The sequence below is a fragment of the Netta rufina genome (assembly GCF_964035555.1).
Source record: "Netta rufina genome assembly, chromosome: 2".
Taxonomy (NCBI): Eukaryota; Metazoa; Chordata; class Aves; order Anseriformes; family Anatidae; genus Netta; species Netta rufina.
Genome location: NC_140124.1, coordinates 106,123,133 through 106,141,458, shown reverse-complemented (window position 1 = coordinate 106,141,458; position 18,326 = coordinate 106,123,133). Strand labels below are relative to the sequence as shown.

The window sequence follows — 18,326 nt, the reverse complement described above, 5'->3', positions numbered from 1 at the left end:
TACAGCTGTACAAGAAAAGTAGGTTTACTTCAGTTTTAACAATCTGAAGTTGTCAGTCTGAGGATAACTCCTTCTACTGATGTTTGTTAGTATGCTCATGAACTATTAAGTGAAACTTAGATTTCTGCTCAGCCCCTTTTTGTATGAAGGAGTAGCATATTCACCAGAAGCTAAAGGCAGATAGGGAAATGCATTTAGTTAGACATCTCACTAAAATCTGAAGGGAGTAATCTCTGTCATAAAAAGAAAGAGAGAGTTCACATTTAAGAGCTACATTTGAATTAACTTTCAAGCTTTCTTCAACATTGAGGATTGTTCTCATTTTAGGCTACTAGCGTGTTCTTGGGTCAGATTTGTTTCTCATTCTAAAATATTAAAAAATGTGAGGAAGAAGAATTTGCACAATAGCCTATTATAGATACTGATAAAATAGCAGCATAGCAACCCTTTTTTGCTTATGGAAATAATGAGGGGAATAGAAAAGAAGGAGTATGGAAAGACTATGGCCCTAAAAGACATAATGGGTGAGGAAAAAAAAATCTCTTGCTCATCCCAGCAGATGGCTTCATTGCAAAGTTTGGAGGTTTGCAGACATCTTTCAAAAGCAACTTGAGCATAAAATGCAGCATTTTTCATTTATAATCTTGCTAGTCAGGCTTCCATTGGAAATGCTTGTTTACTACTACAGAAGCAGATGCTATTTTTCACTTGCATGAGGTTATTGTTGCTGTGTTGTCAGAATGAACGTGTTAATAAGAGAATGTCACTGTCACAGACACTATGATATTTTTGTGCATAAATGAGAGGGAGGCAATGGTTATACACTATTTTTACCAATGCTTTTTTTTTTTTTCACTGAGAAACTGAATCATTTAATCCAAGCCACTAGAGATATTAGATAACACACAGCAGAAAAAATAATAATAAAATCTGTAGCTATTCGAAGAGTTCTCAATTTATAGAATTCCAGATTTTGCTTCCATGACATGTACAGAAATCAGTTCTATAACTTTTGTTGTTTTCTGTAATATTCAAAATATTTTCAGTTGCTTTGAGTCTTTCCCACCTTGCATCACTACAGTCCCTCCTGCTTTTTTACAAAGAAATTACAGTGGCATGAAAGCTTCAGCTTTAAATTCTTGCCTTTGTTGACTGACAATGGAGCCTAACCATTACAGAAAGATTAAAAGTGGTATAACTGAATTTATCAACATACTAGTGCATGATCTGGACCTTTGGTGACACTCCCATCACAGCATAAACTCAAATACAATAAAAGTGGTATTGTTCCCTATTGAAAACCTATTCAATGTTGTGAAGATCCATGGAGTATTAGACTTTATTGCACAGCCAGCTTGTGTTTAAGTTGCTCTTGCCATCAGAGAAACAAAGAATTGCTTTGTTTTTTCTATGTAGAGGTGAACAAGTGTATGCATACCAAACCATTTAGTCAAAGAATTTGCCCTAATGTTCAGGAATAAATCATAAACAAATCACAGAGGACAGAGTGAACATCCTGCCACCCATCTCAGGGCTGAATGCAAATCAAGCATTCTTTAGCTGTTAAAACAGGGATAGACTTTGCAATAAATAGCAATAGCTTGAAGGTATGTATCAGCCTACGTGAACATCTCACACCATTAGCTGCAAGTGCTAGAGAGGATTTCATGCTGTTCATGTTCAGCAGATCCAACTGGAGACTTAAAGAACGTATTACTTCTGTCCCCTAATGTACAAGGATGCAACTTCAATATCTTGAAGAAAACACATTTGCTTCTTCTTCCCCTTCTCTCTTGCTCTTCCCCTGCTGGGAAAAAAAAAAAGAAAAAAAAAAAAAAAGAAAAAAAAATTAATATGTTACTCTAATTGTTGTGATTTTTATTCAAAACTACCCTAAATGAAGTTTCACTAATAGCAACAGACAAGGTGCTTATAATTCTTTTTCCAATTTATTTTAGGGTTATCATAGGCCGAATCACTACATTGCTACACAAGGTAAGTGTCTTACCCTTTGGTTTTTGCTATGAGAAGCTAAGAGGTCAGTATTCAAGACAAAATAGTTCAAACATTAGGTAAAAGCAAGCAAACTGAATTGTTACTATCTTATTTTCACGTATTTCAAGTAAGTAGTCCTTTATGTTTATATTCAAGTAGGTTTTGTGTAGAAAAGCAAAATACATCCTTTTTAGCAGAAACTACTCAGTATCTTGTTACTCATGAAAAAAGAAATAAGTCAAGGTAGAAACACTTAGTAAACTTCAGAGTGTCAACAGTGATAAGAAAATGTATATTCTTGTATTCAATGATATCTAGGCTTCAGGTCTTTGAACTGGGAAATACTTTATTTGGCAAGTTTTAGTAGAGGACCCAAAGACACATTGCTCTTGCAGGGGGATTCTTCAAAAGGATCTAGAGAGAGAATTTTACAGACCATCTTTTAAAAGTTTGTTTGTGAACAAGAACCAACAAGATATAATTTGCCCATTCTGATGCAGTTCTTAAGGATTTTTTGGTCAAGTTCAGAGCTGGGAAAGATGAGTCTTCGGTGACTGTTGGCCGTGTCAAATAAGAGCTCTTACTGTGAATTCATTCGCACCCTAAGAGGGGCAAAAACCCCACTGCAGCCCCCAGTCCCTACTTTTACCAGTGGAGGCAACATATCTCTGCCTTTCTGTACTTCAGCTCTGGCTAGTCCCAAATGAGGTGCTCTTGCTTCAGATGACAGTGGGGCAGGATGCAGAACTGCCTCACAACCATCTTACACTTTTAGACCAGAATTAGAATTGGAGATCTTAGACCTTGAGCCATTAAATGTGCTTCATCTTTCACTTTTGTTACCGACCCACCACATCTCTCATTCCACAGTCTTTCTACATGTAAGCAAGAGAGAAAACTGGGACAGAAATAGAGCATGTGTTTAATTCACTTTAGGCCTTTACAGTCTCCTTTTCTGAGAAGTAGTGAATTGTTCCATTTAACCTTTACTTGATGGTGCTGTTGTTTTTCACCTTCAGCTGAATCCTAAAATGAAAAGTTACATAGCTGGCATTTTACTTGCAGTGTGTAGTGCAGTTCTTTTCATCAGGACATTCCCCAGATCCTTCTGACAGCTTTCTGGTAAACGTATGTCATTCCTATCTGAAGCAGGTTTAAAGGCAGCTTTATCACTCATCACAATACTTGAATAACAAATACCAAGCTTGAGGGTTTTATACTTTAGGTTTTAAAGACAAGTATTGGATGCAATACTATACTAAAAGTCGTTGTACCAGATCCTCGAGCAAGTCCCAACAGGTTCTTAGCCACACCTTTTTCCTGTTGTGGTGGCAAGGAGAAGTGTCTAGTCAAAAAGGAGAATAAGAGAAGTAGAAACAACTCATCCTCCATGATGTAAAGAATATGTGGCTGTCTGCAATGTTGTGGTAGATGCAGTTGTGTATCCCAGCTTCTTGACAAAGCTTTTGCACAGCAGTCTCTGCATTTGGCAAAGATAATTAAGGTAACTGGGAATAATCCCTAAAACTCCTTTAAGGCTCTATATTAACTATGAAAGGAAAGATATTTGTTTCACATGCCAAAAAGACTTTGCCTCTGTGTGTCTTCCATACTAGTAAGCCTGTCGTGAGCCATAGCTCACAGATACAGCCAAAGATGTTCATGCTCTGTTTTAGAACACATTTTCACACAGATATGTATAAACACATCAATACAGCACAACAGTTAAGCTACGTGTTTAATTCCCTTGATGTCTACTTTACAACAGTCTTAAAATAGCTTTTCCCATTCTTCCTTTTCTCTTCCACCAAATCTTTCACAGGTGCACATGCCTATTGTTCTTTGAAGGAAAACATCATTACATGAGTCAGTTTTAAATCTCGGAGGAGTTAGAATGATTGATATTTAATTTTCCTATGTTCTTCTTAAGCTGCGTTCAACATATCAAGTGTTAATGAGCAAATATAATTGTTTGAAGTGAAAAAGTGGCAAATTTAATCAGTTTGTAATAGATTACCAATCTGCTTTTAACAGAGCTGGGAGTTGCATAATCACCTGTTTATTAAAGTGTTACTGTCTTCCATACTAACTAGAATTTGACACACAGACTGGTGTCTTCCACCTTGGAATTCGTAGCAATCTGCTGCTAATTTGAACAAGGGAGAGAAACATTTTTTAAAAGACATACCTAATGGAGGCTTTCTCAACTAATAATCAAAAATGTTTTGCTTCCACTGTAAAAGTAATGTACACAAAGTGTGCGATTTGGATTGGAAAAGTAACATCAGTTTTCTTTTATGCGGTAAGTATAATGTGGCTGATAGACTGAATTTACAGCTAGTAAAGACTCTTGGTGATCTGCTATAATTGGCATCAACAGATGGGATCTGCACCTCAGACATCATGATTAAAAAGAATCCCTTGTCACAAGCCAGAATATTGGGTCATGCAGAACCAGCAAGCAGGTGCAATTTAAAAATCCGTGCTTTATTTTACGTATCCCTTGTTCCCATGGATATAATTCTTTAAAATTATTTTATAGCAGAATGTCAAGCTCTTTTATGATCTGTTCAATTTACTGGTAGCTTTCTTTTTATTTTTCAGGAGTTAGGTAATCAATGAATTTTAACCAGGTCCTTTACTGGGAGCAGTATGTTGAATATATATACAGTACTTATTTCCACACACACTGCTAGATTTTATAATTAACAGATGGCAGTTGTTGATCTTGCATGTCTAACCCTGATTACCAAGCAGAAAAAAACTTTTTTTGTTTTTACATGTTCTCTGTCCTCTGAAGTTCACCTAGTTAATTCAGCTATGACTTAGCTTCTTCTAGCAAGTCTCTATCAACGGTTTTGTAATGCTTCCTCCATCACTACACCAGCAACTGTAAATTATGAGTGACAAATGAATGTTAATACAGTGCTATAGCATCGCTCATTGCCATTTCTACCAGGGCTAGTTTTCAAGCAGATCAATCATGTGTGAAACAGCAGATACTCACATGCAAGCTGCATGTCTTTATATATGAAGTACATTCATTTCAGCGTCTCTGACTTTTGAATAATCCTCATGGGTCAGGCTCACTGAATCTCTCTGCTTGCTGCAGCACACACAGGAACATGATCTAAGATGTTTTTTGCAAGTACTTCAGAGCATATCTTAACGTCTGTAAAAAGTTACTTTCGAAAATAAATCATCTTTAGATTTAATACCTCAATGAAGCCTTTCACCTTCTTGTCTGTATTTAATTGTAAAGCAGATACTGAACTGTTTCACTTTCTATATTGCTGGTTATAGAGACAGACATCAAGTCAGGTTCCAGGCAGAAGTTTTTTAAGTACAAGTTACAAACTTCTGAAAATAAATATTTACAATGGAAGTGTTTATACAGTCCTCACTGCAGCAGCATAAACTTGCCACTGTAATAACCCCTTTCATTTTCTTTCTCTTTTCTGCAAAATGCATCTTTCTTCCACACACTACTGTATATGTTGTGTGAACATTTTAATAAGGGTTTTCAGAAACAAAAATACATTTTCTTTCGAACTGAAAGTTCCCTTTCAGGCATCTGAAGCAGAAATATTGCTTTGAATAATGGTACTCAACTTCCTTGGCACATTTTTTGTTTTTATGTAGCAGAAAGTTGTCAGAACTACAGCAGTGTGGAAGCTCCGTGCTTATCTTTACAGAGAAACTTTTGCTGCCATGGTTTTAGCTTCCAGATGAAAATTAGCATTTGAAATTACTTGAGGGAGAATTGAAAAACAACAGAGCAAGATAATTCTACACAATTTTTCAGCTTTATACATGCTGTCTTTTTTCACAGTGTAGGATAGTCAGACTGATTTTCTGATATATGCACAAAGTGAGTGAATTCTGTACCCCTATATTAATCTTGAAGATTCAACTGTGTTCAATGGTGTTCTTTACTTCCTAATCATCAAAACATTAAAAGTGGTTGAAGCCATACATCTTCAGTGAAGGAGATAAACCCATTCTTGAGTGCTGCATTGAATTGGCAAGGCGTTCTGAGCCATGTCCTTCAAAGCAGTTACATTTTCTTCACACCGAAATGCATACAGAAGTAATACACCCTTTACATATGGAAGCGGTATCTACAGGTTATTCTGTGAAACCATATGGCAAATTCGCCAGAGCTGTCTTTCTACCATTTCCCAGCAAACGCTGATGAGAACTATCCCAATTTTTGAGGAGCATTTGAAGTTTGATACTTACACCAGTGTTGAGGACGAAAGGAGACAAAGTTCTCCTTTTAGACGAACCTTTTCAGGTTCATCTGTCTGGACTTGTGCAAGATGTTTGACACTGTTCCACACAACATCATTTTCTCTGAATTGGAGAGACATGGATTTGATGGATGGGCCACCCGGTAGATAACAAACTGGCTGGATGGTTGCACGCAAAGAGTTGCAGTCAATGGCTCAGTGTTCAGGTGGAGACCAGTGATGAGTGGTGTTCCTCACGGGTTGATACTGGGACAAGTATTACTTAATGTCTTTGTCAGTGACATGGATGATGAGATTGAGTGCACCATCAGGAATTTTGCAGACAACACCATCCTGTGTGATGGGGTTGACATGCTAGATGGAAGGGATGCCATCCAAATGGACTTTGACAGGTTTGGGAGGCAGTCCATGAACTTCAGCAAGGCCAAATGCAAAGTCCTATGCCTGGGCCAGGGCAGTTCCAAGCACAAATACAGGCTGGGTGATGAGCAAATTGAGAGCAAGTCTGCAGAGAAGGACTTGGGGATGTTGGTGGATGAAAAACTGAATATGAGCCAGCAATGTGTGCTTGCAGCCCAGAAAGCCAACCGTATCCTGGGATCCATCAAAAGAAGAACAACCAGCAGGTTGAGGGAGATGAATCTGCCCCTCTACTCCACTCTCATGAGACCCCACCTGGAGTACTGCATTCAGCTTTGGGTTCCCAACAGAAGGATGTGGACTTGTTGGAGTGAGTCCAGAGGAAGGTCACAAGGATGATAAAGGAGCTGGAGCACCTCTCCTATGAAAAGAAGCTGAGAGAGTTAGGATTGTTTGGCTTGAAGAAAAGAAGGCTCTGGGAAGACCTTACAGTGGCCTTTCAGTGCTTAAGAGGGGCCAACAAGAAAGCTGGAGAGGGATTCTTTATAAGAGAGTGTACTGACAGCACAAGGGGAAATAGTTTTAAATAAAAAGGTTTAGATTAGATATAAAAGAAGAAGTTATTTAATCAGAGGGTGTTGAAGGACTGAAACAGATTGCCCAGAGAAGCTGTGGATGCCCCATCCCTGGAAGTATTTAAGGCCAGGCTGGGCAGGGTTTTGAGCAACCTGGTATAGTGGAAGGTGTCCCTACCTGTGGCAGGCAAGTTGGAACTAGGTGATCTTTAAGGTCCCTTCAAATTCAAACCATTCTGTGATTCTGTGATTCTCACAATGTGTACTAAAAACTGGTAACTATCAAAGTCAGCACTTTCCAACAGTTGCCACATTGTGGTACCTGAGAATAGCTGAGTTTCTCTCTGCCTCTTTGCTTATTGTAGGAAATTTAATGATAACTGTGTTAGAACAGTTGGTCTTTCAACATTTTCAGAACTCCGTATTTTTCTGTCTTCGTATTAATCAGCTCTGTAGTAGTTTTCACAGTATAGGGAATGAGTTGCCCTTGTTGATTTCCATTCAGCATAGAAGGCTCTAAATGCAGAGCTGGCATGGTTTTCTAACAAATCCAAAGTTGGCTTAGGCTCTGTTGCAGTGTGTCATGTCTCGAAGTTTTTGTGTGGTGACAAAGTGGAACAGGATGATCTCAGGAAAAAAGCTGATCGATCCAATATTATGCAGAGCCTAGTGCTGTTGATTTTTATGTCCGTTGTCAAAGCTGGAAAATAAGAAAAAAATGATCTTTCTATCCTCTCCCACACAAAGACTGAGCAGCCAGATATCAGATATAAAGGTCTACAGAGCTTTTTTAGAACTCTATCTCAAGGACAAGATACTGGTTTAATTTTTGTGTTGTGAAGTCAGTCCAGAATACCTATGACAGACTTTTGCATATCTGAATTAAGTAGTAAAAAAATGAGAGACTACAGTAATTAAGTAGACAAATAGATGAATTGTGTAGGCAAAAAGAAACGTTCCAAGGTTGTATTACAGAAAATAGAACATTTCATGAAAAGTAATATATTTGTCTTTTTAAAAAATAGGATTATAAAATATGTTCTGAAAACAAGGAAATTATGATCTTTCTAAAACTCAAGAGCTGAGCAAACTGTTTTTGTGAGCCAAACACACTTTGGACATTCAGGAAGTTGACATTTATTGGTATAGCTGCTCTTCAAACTCTTAATTATTGAGATCATGCACTATCCATGCATCCATTTTTTGTCCAAGGAAGATTTATACAGTGTCAGCCTTACAAATGTACCTCATCTGTCCATGTTTTTAGGGGATGCAAATTATGAAAAGCTGGTGTTTGATTATGGGGTGTCCATCCTCAATAAGGAATCAACCATAAATTGGACTTGATGGGGCAGGTATCCAGCACTCTTGATGGAGTACTTTTAACATGCCTGTCAGTCACAGAGTCTAATGCTAAGGCAGAAGAAGGAGCAGAGAAATGCAGTTTGTCAGGAAAATCACACAGTCAAAGCATCTTTTTGTCTATGAAATCTATTTTCCAGCCAGTCTTCAGCAACCTAGAGGAAGCTTAGCAGCAGGTCTGAGAAGGCTTTTGGTCCTCTCATTTGCTGAAAGAAAAGGATGCAGCAAATTAGCAAACAGAATGTATTTCAGAAACAAATGCATCCAGAAACAAATAACACAGTTTATTTTTCCCTTCACTATATCAAAATCTTTGAAACCTGTCATATTTTCCTTATTCTGTATCCTTTGGTGGCAACTGAAATCTCTACATTGATAATGCCACCAATGCACGTGACAGTCAGGGTGATTTTGAAGCACTGCCATTTTGAAAAAACAAACAAACAAAAAACAACAAGCTTATTGGATTAATTTCTTTTCCTGTGCATCTGTATTCTTCTGTGCAGTTGCATATTCACATGTACATTTTGTGGCAATTCTCTCTGCTAAATCTCATTCTGTTGCAAGCACATTAATGTTATTGCTTCTGTACTAAGCATATATCCAGACCGCATGTTAGAATTGCTTTCCTTGTTTACCGTATACATCGCATATTGCATCCCCCCATAAAATATAACCAAAAACAGAATTAAAACATTATTATTGCACTTTCCTACATGAAGTGCTGAAAATAACCAATGTGCTCCTCAAAGTAGTAATAAATAACAGTGCTGAGAGAATTTGTCAAGCAGATTTAATTTTTACTATAATTATCCTGAAGTTAAAAGAAAAATGAACCAATACACATTTATTTGTTAATGACCTTCACATGCATCTTGATACATCTAGGATATGTTGGGTTTTGAGTATTTCCAGTATTTCCATGGCTTCTGAGATAAGTTAAAAAATACTAGGCTAACTGAGGAAGAAATTAAACTACCAGTGTTCTCCAGACTTAACTAGAAAAATATATAATGAGTGGTATATCTCACTCATGAGATACATATAAGGATTATAATAGAAAGAAAGAAAGAGAGAGAGAGAGAGAAAGAAAAGGTTTTGCTTGCATTTTTTACTTAAGGTTTAATGTAGATTAAATTGTCTTGTTTTTTCATCTGGGTAGACTGTTCGTGTTAATACACTTAAACTTCCAGCACAAGTTTAAAGAATACAGCATGTGAATATCTTACACAAAAGCATGAGTAACATTCCTTCACAATAAGTTCCTTGGGGAATAGTAAAAGAAACAAGTAGCCAGAATAAACTCGTATTTTTGAGCTGAAGAATAGTGATGATTTTATTACGTCCCGATGCTTATGATTGACTCAACATGAAAATAGAAAGTAGAAATGGAAAAGACTAATTAGGTTCTTTTGTCCGTTCCCTAAGGAACCGTCTAGTGAAGGGGATAAAATGATCTTAAGTTCTCATCCATCGTCAAAATTGATTCCGCATTACAAGTTGATATGAAGAGCCCAGTCCAACAAATCAATTACCTAAGACTGGCAAGCTGGAAAATGTTACAGGCTGCATATTTTTTTCATAAAATAATTCCATATTTGTTAGTCATCCCAAGCTCAGACGGACTATTTAGTGATTTATAGGTATTTCTATTTCCATGTAAGTCACCCTTACTGAGAAAAAACACAAATTAGAAACTCGAAGAAGAATACACTAGTCAGAAACTAAAGTTTTCACACTGGAAAGCATTGATTCAGCTAAACTGAAACTTTCTGTTGGACTGCTTTGACAAAGATCAGGTTTTAGGCTCAAGGCTCCTAAAATAATCCTCCAGTCAGAGGTTTGACTTCAGAGGGGGAGTCAACATCTCATGTTTTTATTTGATCTGATTCAATTTGAGCCTGTGTCTCAGTTTCCTAGGAGTCCCCTATTGTTTTCCTGACATGCTTGACTGTACTTAAGCAATTAAATGTCAAAAGGGCATAGGGAGAAAGAGAGTCCATGTGTGAGTGAGACCAACTTTTGCTGTGTAGCCAGTGTACTCCACTGGAAAGTAGATCAGGGCCTCTAGTTACAAGTACAGTTACTCGAAGTATTCCTGCTTCATAGTGGAAAAAAAAAAAATGAAAAAAACATTTTCTGCAAATCATTGCCTAGCAGTGCTCCCTTAAAAAGCTGTGCAAGGTAAAGCTTTAAGACTCTGGCCTTATTCATGTAACCCCATAGCCCTCACTAGGGAAAACCTAGCCTCCAGGGCTAGGTCTGTCCTTATTGCTGTGATGCAAAATTTGGAAGATACTGGATTTACTGTAGTCTGAAAAAATGTTAATGGAGAATGGACCATTTAACATCCCTGTTGTGTAGCAAACAAATAATATGAAAGAGGTTTTCAATTATACTGGATAAACATGAATTTATTTATTTATTTATTATTATTATTTTTTAAGAAAAGATCAGAAAAAGACTGGAAAAAGCAACTTTCTTGAACGGTATGATGACATAGACACAGCCAGTAGTACTATGTACACAGCTTTTATTGCATTCAGCTTTGCCTAATCTAAGGCTAACTGGATAAATCTGGACCATTTCTGTGGCCAGCAGTTGCTCTGTTGCTAATCTGCAGTCCTTCTGTGAGTAATCAAAAGGTGTTATGGGAACATGCTATTTATTCTTTGAAAAATCATATGACATTTTCATTTTACTTTGTTGATACAGAACAAACTGAGCTAGTATTGGAAATTCAGCCACGGAGAAATGTCAGTCAATAAGTGTGTAACACTTTATTAGATGGAAAGTTAGCTGGTAGCATTAGCTACCAGTGTTATAAAAATGTCTTAAATAGCACCTGCCAAACCTGGTCTCAGATTTAACAACACATTTAAGTGCAACAATGTCTTGTGCCATTGGTGGAAATACTAATGTGGAGAAGGAGCAGTTAGGATTATTCAGAAAGGGCAAGGCAGCTGGCATATTGTGATTGCTGGGTATTATACCAAACCTGTCCAATTCATTCTGCCCCTACCTTGCTTCCCGTTGTCTCTCCAGGCATGTTTAGACTGTGACTGTGAGAGACATGAACACCCTGTCTGTATTTAATATGCAAGGCAGTTCCCACTACAGTGGAGCTCCAGTCCCAGACTAGGATTTCAAGATGGCACTGTAACACAGACAAAATAATGCATAGAGATGTGTGCTGTTCCAGCCTGGTTGGTTCTGTATCAATAAATAAAACGCTGTGTGATATTCCAGAGAATAAATACCACATGCCCATAAAACTTTCTGACTACTCACAGAAGCACTGCAGAGTAGGATCAGAGGAGATGCCAACAAGAGAAATGATCCAGCTGTAGGCAATGGTTGGTGTGTATACACACATACACACACATATATAGAATGTCTATTTTAAAGCTGATTATCTAGATTTTGAATTGAACAATTTCAAAGAAAAAATTCTCTAGAATTATCAGCTTTGTCATTGCTCAAAGGTTGTTTTTGAAACATCTCCATATTAAACTGGGAGTTTAGTGGTTTTCTTTAATTTCAGCAATCTATGAAACATTTGTATGTATTTCATGAAACAATGGTGCTGTGGCTCATGACTACTCTACATTGTGAAGGGCTTATTATCAACCACATGTTCTTATGTTCTTTTTACATTTGGAAAGAGATGGGGAATTTACAGGTCAGTCTCCTCTGTTTCTTCATCCTGTGGATGATCTAGTGCTTACTCCTCTAAATGTAGGAGGCGGTGGTATAGAAGGCCAGTCAGAGCACTGGGCAGTCTCATGGGAGCTATAGATAAAATTTCTCCATGCACCTCAGTCACTTAGCAGTCTAAGCCTCATTGGAAGCTAATGGGACTTGAAAGCACTTCAAAAATTCCATTTTGTGAAAGCCAGTTTTCGCAGAGAGCGATCTGCAGCCAGCAGTGCTTGCTGACTGGCTGGCTGGAAGCAGGTAGCATTTAGTTTGTGCTTGAAAATCAGCCAATTACTATTCACTGTGCTGTCCCTTAGCTGATAATGAGAGAAGGCTGCATTTTTCTGAACGAAGGATACAGTAGAAAGCATCTACATTGCCAGTAGCTGTATTGGGCAGGATTTGTCCCGGTAAAGTATTTCAGCTTGCTTTATGAGCAGTGTTTTCCTGAAATGTCAAGCTAACAAGATTCAGTCAGATCTGTTTCCTATTGACAATCCATCTAAGGTGAGGAAATCATGAAAAACACATTTTAAATTCATAGCTCAGCCCTGATTAACCCACCTGAGTCTAGCTGAGGTGGCTTACTGTGGAATACTGTGGCTGCCTACTGTTCTCTTTCTTTGGATTGTAAGGTAGTATCACTGCAAAAGGCCAAAAAAAAAAAAAAAAGGACAAAAATAAAAAAAGAAGTGGAGGACTAGCTACAACTCAAATATAGGGAGTGCATGTGATTGATATACACGTTATATTCTGAAGTGGGGTTTACAGTTGGTGTTAGGAGCAACTAAACATGTTGTTGTTTATTATTAAAGTCCTGGTAAATGTGGTGCTTACAAAGTGGTGTTCTTTGCTACCTCAGTATCAGTAAATTACTGCCTTTACAAACAAATGGCTTCTTTCTGCCCCATCTCTGAATTTGCCACCGTGGAGGAGGAATCAGCTAAAATGAGGTCTAAAATGGAGAGGGAGGTTTTTTTCCATGCTTCACGTAAGAGTGACTGTTGCCTCAGGCTTCATTGCTTGGGCAGCCTGCTGGCTTAGCATACTTAATGGGTACCAACTTTGTTGAAAGCTCATCTACAGCTTTGTTTATTTGTATTTTTCCAAGGCAAGAGAGATTTCCAGGAAGGCTTTATCAGGAAGGCCAGCATAGCTGTATAATTATGATATAGCCCCTGCTGAAGATTACCTAATAATTAATATTTGTAAGGCTAAAATTAGAAAGTGCGTTTCGTATACCGTCACAGTCTGCATCAACACTATAAATCAAATAAAGTCATTAAAGCAAGATTGTGTTTCTTCAGCTCATTACAGGGTCTTGTTTAATTTCATTGAGGTTCTCCAGTGCACAGAATGTCTGGGGCTGGGATATGGAGAAGCGACAAATAAAAATTAATACTGAAATATGACAGCTAGAAACTGGCAATTAATAAATAACACTGAAACATTTATGGCTAAGTTCAGCCAGTACAAATGTCTATTGTGTTTTACTGTGCTAATTTTTACAGTGGCAGGCCTATAGGAGATTTCACTGAAGGTGAATAGATGTGTTGCATTGGGATACTTTTTACCCTCTCCCCTGCTTTGGTTCCTTGAGCAGACTGGCAAGGATATTAATTAAAGCATTAGGTTATATGACCTCATTCTTTTTTGTCATTATTTTACTGACACCTTAATCACAAAGGACTGATCTGTATGCCTTTGGTAGCTATTGGTGAGTGTTGGACCCACAGGGTTTAGTGATATCTCAACCACAGTTTTATCTCAGACCTTAAAATTATCCAGTGTATTGGTAGAAGCACATATTTGCCTATAAAAACATACTCTTGTACAAGCCTTTAAAAATAATTAAAGTCAATTGAAGTGTATCTCTTACGGCAGAGAACAAACGTCTAAACCTACTTTGAGAAAAGCTATTGCAGAAAGACTGCATGATCACTACCTGAGTTTGTAAGTTTGGGTAGTAGAGCTTTGTTCTGGCCTTCAGTGGCCTCCGTGGAGACATTAAACCCTTAGGAACTCCTGGAAGGGTGAGGAAAAGTTAAATACATGCTAGCATACATGTTTAACAAGCCTATGGTAAAAACTGCTTGACAAATCAGATTATCAGCAACTGAGTATCTTCCGTTCAGAAACTAGTTCATTTGGGGAGGGCACAAATGACCACAGCGTACAGCTGCACTGCTGCACAGCAGTGGTTCTGCAATTACAAAAAAAAAAAAAAAAAAAACTGAATGAGCTTTTTATCTCACTAGTTGGTGTCATTGTTCTGACTAAATCAGCACAACCAAAATCTATAACTTTTCTTTCTAGTATGCTGCTTTTTTAAATATATATATATAATATATATAAAAAATGAGACCTAATCTTATGTACCTTAGTCTAAACCTGGTCACATAAAAGAGTGTCCATGTTTTTAGAGCTGCTGACCACTGAAGAACGTCTTATAAAGTAACTGAGAGACTGACAGAGCTGAGTGCTCATGACTACACGATCACATAATAATGTGCCTATAAATTCCTGCTGATAAAATGTTGGGCATCATGTTGCCTCACTCAGTAGAGAAAAAAAGTATTTCAAGGAAGAGAGATGTACTCTTGACTGCAGTCAGTGATATTTATAGTGTAAAATAAGATTTAACTGCAGTATTTTACATAACTTTTTTTTTTTTTTTTTTTTTTTTTTTCTGAAAGGGAGTTCTGCTCTTAACTCCAAATTCTAGCATGGTTAAAAGAGCAAATAGCATGTACTTACAGATAATCAGATCACTGGACTGGCAGAGCATTAGTAACCCTGTAATTTTGCTTCTTGCTGTGAAATTCTCTGTAAGTTATTCTACTAACAGCTTGTTTGTCCCATGTAAATGGGTTCGCTAGGAAAAAGAGCATTCCTCAACTTTTTAATTTATTTAGCTTGTACTGTGTTTTCCTAGTAATTTGTTTTGTTTTATTTGATTTGATTTTGCTCTTTCTTAAGTACGTTGAGTGACTTCTGCTACATAATGGGCTTGCAGTTTTTTGACAGTGTATTTTCAAAATCAATCATTGATTTTGGGCTTTTTTTTTTTTTTTTTTTTTTTTTTTGCCACGCAACCGTATTTGTTAATAAGAAAAAAAAATATTGCACCCCAGGTTCATTTTGAAGGGACCATAAAGAATGAGGGCTAAAAAGCAACTCACTCTCCATGCAGGTATATTAACTAGTTGCCATATTAACTAGAGTGCCAAGGTTGTACACAGGTTGTAGGCCGTCACAGAGGCAAGGAGTAAGTTTTGCTTCAGTAAGAAGGAAAGACAGTCCTCATTGCTCCTGGAAACTGCAGTAACCACTAGAAGAGGAGACCATTTTACAACCTCATACTCACTGGAAGCAGGTTTATTGCACTCTTTATCAGGATCAGCTTTTGCTGCTGCAGTAAAAGTCTTGCACCTTGTTAGTCCATTGCCTCTGTCATCACCTGCTAGTGTCTATCACTGCCCATGGCACTGCCCTGGGAGAGCAGTAAAGGTACCTGTTCATTTTCTGCATGTTTCTAGCTCTAATAGCTATCATTGAATTTGGTATCAGGAGTAACAACCATTTTGCTGAGGATTTAACATTCTGTGCTGCAAAAGGGTTTCAGAACCTATTTGCTCATTAAGTTGCTTGCTTTTGTAGGAAATTAAAAATGCCCATAGATTTACAAGCCTCAGTCTGAGTAAGTGTTGGGGACATTTCAGGGTTCGGGTTTTACTTCTGTCTTTGAGTGTTAGCTTTTTTTCCTAAACATATACACTGTTTTTCTGAATTCTAGGTTGGTTTCTAATGTTCAAAATGATCACATATCCCAGTAGTAATGCCAGTTGTTGGAACTGGGTCTCACAACAAGCAGAAAGCAGATCCAGAAAGCTCTGCGTACAGAAGCAGCTTCTTAAGAGTTTAATCCATTCTTAGAAGCTGTGTGATTTTCCATTTCCTAATATGTTGGCATTCCCACAGCAGCAACTAACAACTACTAGTAATGCAGCTAAGGGTTGTGATATATTCCACTGATCATTTCTTTTGATTTTTTTTTTTTCGATAATGCATTTAATTAGCTGGGGGGTTGCAAGGTTTATTTCTTTTTCTTATTTTCCTTTGCTTTGCTTTTCATCTTCAGGAGGCAGTATGTTGTTGATTTCTTTTTTCACAGCAGCAATCTTTGATACCAACTACTATATTGTGTAGCTAATGGGGTATGCCACAGGCTCGCTGTTTAGCAGCGCAGTACCTTCTCCTCAGACCTTTTCCTCCCGCAAGAGGGCAACTGCTGAGAATAACCTTCCTGCCTATTGTGCACACATCTGTTAAGCTGATACTTAGAACAATTATAGGCTCTTTGTCTCCCTACCATGAGTCTCTGGAATCAAATTGTTCAGTTCTTCATGACAATAAATCCTCCAGCCCTACCTAGAGCCTCTAATGCTTTTCAATACTGGCTGGAGACAAGTAATAATTTATTCATATGTCAGAAAATAATTTGAAAAATGTCAAGAAGAAAAGAAAAATGGGGTGGAAAAGAATTACTTTCTGAGACTTTAAGGTAGGTTTTTGGGTATTTTTTTTCCTTTCAATGTCCTGAATGTCAAAGAAGTTTGGAGGCTAGATATAAGAATTGGAGAGAAAAAGCAGGAAAAACACTCGAAAATACTTGAGGAAAGTGGGAAATCCTGTCAAGCACTTTTAATTATCATTGTCTTATCAATTGGATAGTGAGGTTGAGAAGAGCATACTCAGCACTGCAGAACAGGACGTTCCAGAAGAACATTTGGAATCAAACTTGAAAGACTTGTCAGAGCCCAGCTTTTTCTCTGGCCTGAAAAGTGCTATTACTTTTTTCTTATGATGTATTTCTCTCATAATTTATTATCTTTTTCTTTCTTTCTTTCTGAAGAATGACAAACTCAAAATATTTAGGAAGGAAATAGTGTTTAGCATCTCTGCCCTGTTGTGATTTGTGACTTAAAGATCTGAAATGTAAGAATCTTTAAATCACAACACAAATTATGTTGATTGTGGAGGACAAAAATCAGGAATGAATTGTTGCCGGTTGTCCCAGAGCTGTCAGAAAGAACTGACTATTACGAAGTAGGGCCCAACCATCTCTCTCAAAAGAATCAGTAGGAAAGAAAACTGTCTGAAATAATACATAGAGAAACTTGCTACATTGTCCCTTAGTTTCTGAAGGATTCTGGCTTCTTGCATGAGGAAAATAACAGGGCTGTGTGGACAGGATTTTTTTTTCACCTTTCTTCCAGCTTTGTGAAAAACATATTCAGATGAGCAATCTTAATTCTGTGGTGACAGAATGTAGTGGAGCCATTTAGATTTTCTCCATTAAACCAGGCTGTGAATCAGGATTCTTGAAGCTGTCCTGTTGTTATTTTTTGTCCTTAATCAAGCTTAAATAATCTTAATAATGTGTCTTGAACTTGCAGACTCCTTCCAGGACATTACTCTGTGGAAAATTGCCTCTCCCTAATCCTATTTTTAGCTACATTCCTTCAAAGGTGACAGCAATAGTAATTCTGCTGAATATATTTTTTGAGATTTGAGAGGAAGGAAAAAGCTATGCAGAGACAGCATTTTTCTACAGTGAGTAAAATAGCCTCCTTTCTTCTGCCTGTAGGAGAGGTTGGTCCAAAACCTTTGTAATGCTGTTGTGACTTGAATTGCCAAGAAAACTATATTGAATCTGACATTATTGAAGCACAAGCAAGCTAAACATTCACTATGATATATATTAATTATCTTACTGTAGCATCCAAAATTGTGCTTGGACAACTTCCATATTGTACATCCAACTGATGTAGAAGTAAAATACTTATTGTAGATTTTCACATGGAGGAGACTGACTTAAAGAGTGACTTAAATCTGTCATGTTTGCAAATTAAATCTCTCAAAAATATCATCTCTTTTGTTTTGTTGTTTGTTTGATTTGTTTTTTTTTTTGTTGTTGTTGTTTTGTTTTGTGGGTTTTTTTAATAGTCTCAAGCTTTGCAGTCACAACACCAGCTTGAGTCTACCTAGTAATTTCAGAAACGGTATTTTTAGATTTTGC

At 37.4% G+C, this 18,326-nt stretch overlaps 1 protein-coding gene across 6 annotated transcripts in view; it reads left to right on the top strand.

The window, feature by feature from the left end:
* Positions 1-18,326, top strand: part of PTPRM (protein tyrosine phosphatase receptor type M) — a 464,463-nt gene that overhangs the window by 410,060 nt on the left and 36,077 nt on the right. For all 6 annotated transcript variants that reach the window (XM_084281573.1, XM_084281572.1, XM_084281574.1 and 3 more), the window contains one exon: positions 1,959-1,995. In XM_084281573.1, coding sequence (XP_084137699.1) covers positions 1,959-1,995 — 37 coding nt within the window. The remainder of the gene's footprint in view (positions 1-1,958; positions 1,996-18,326) is intronic.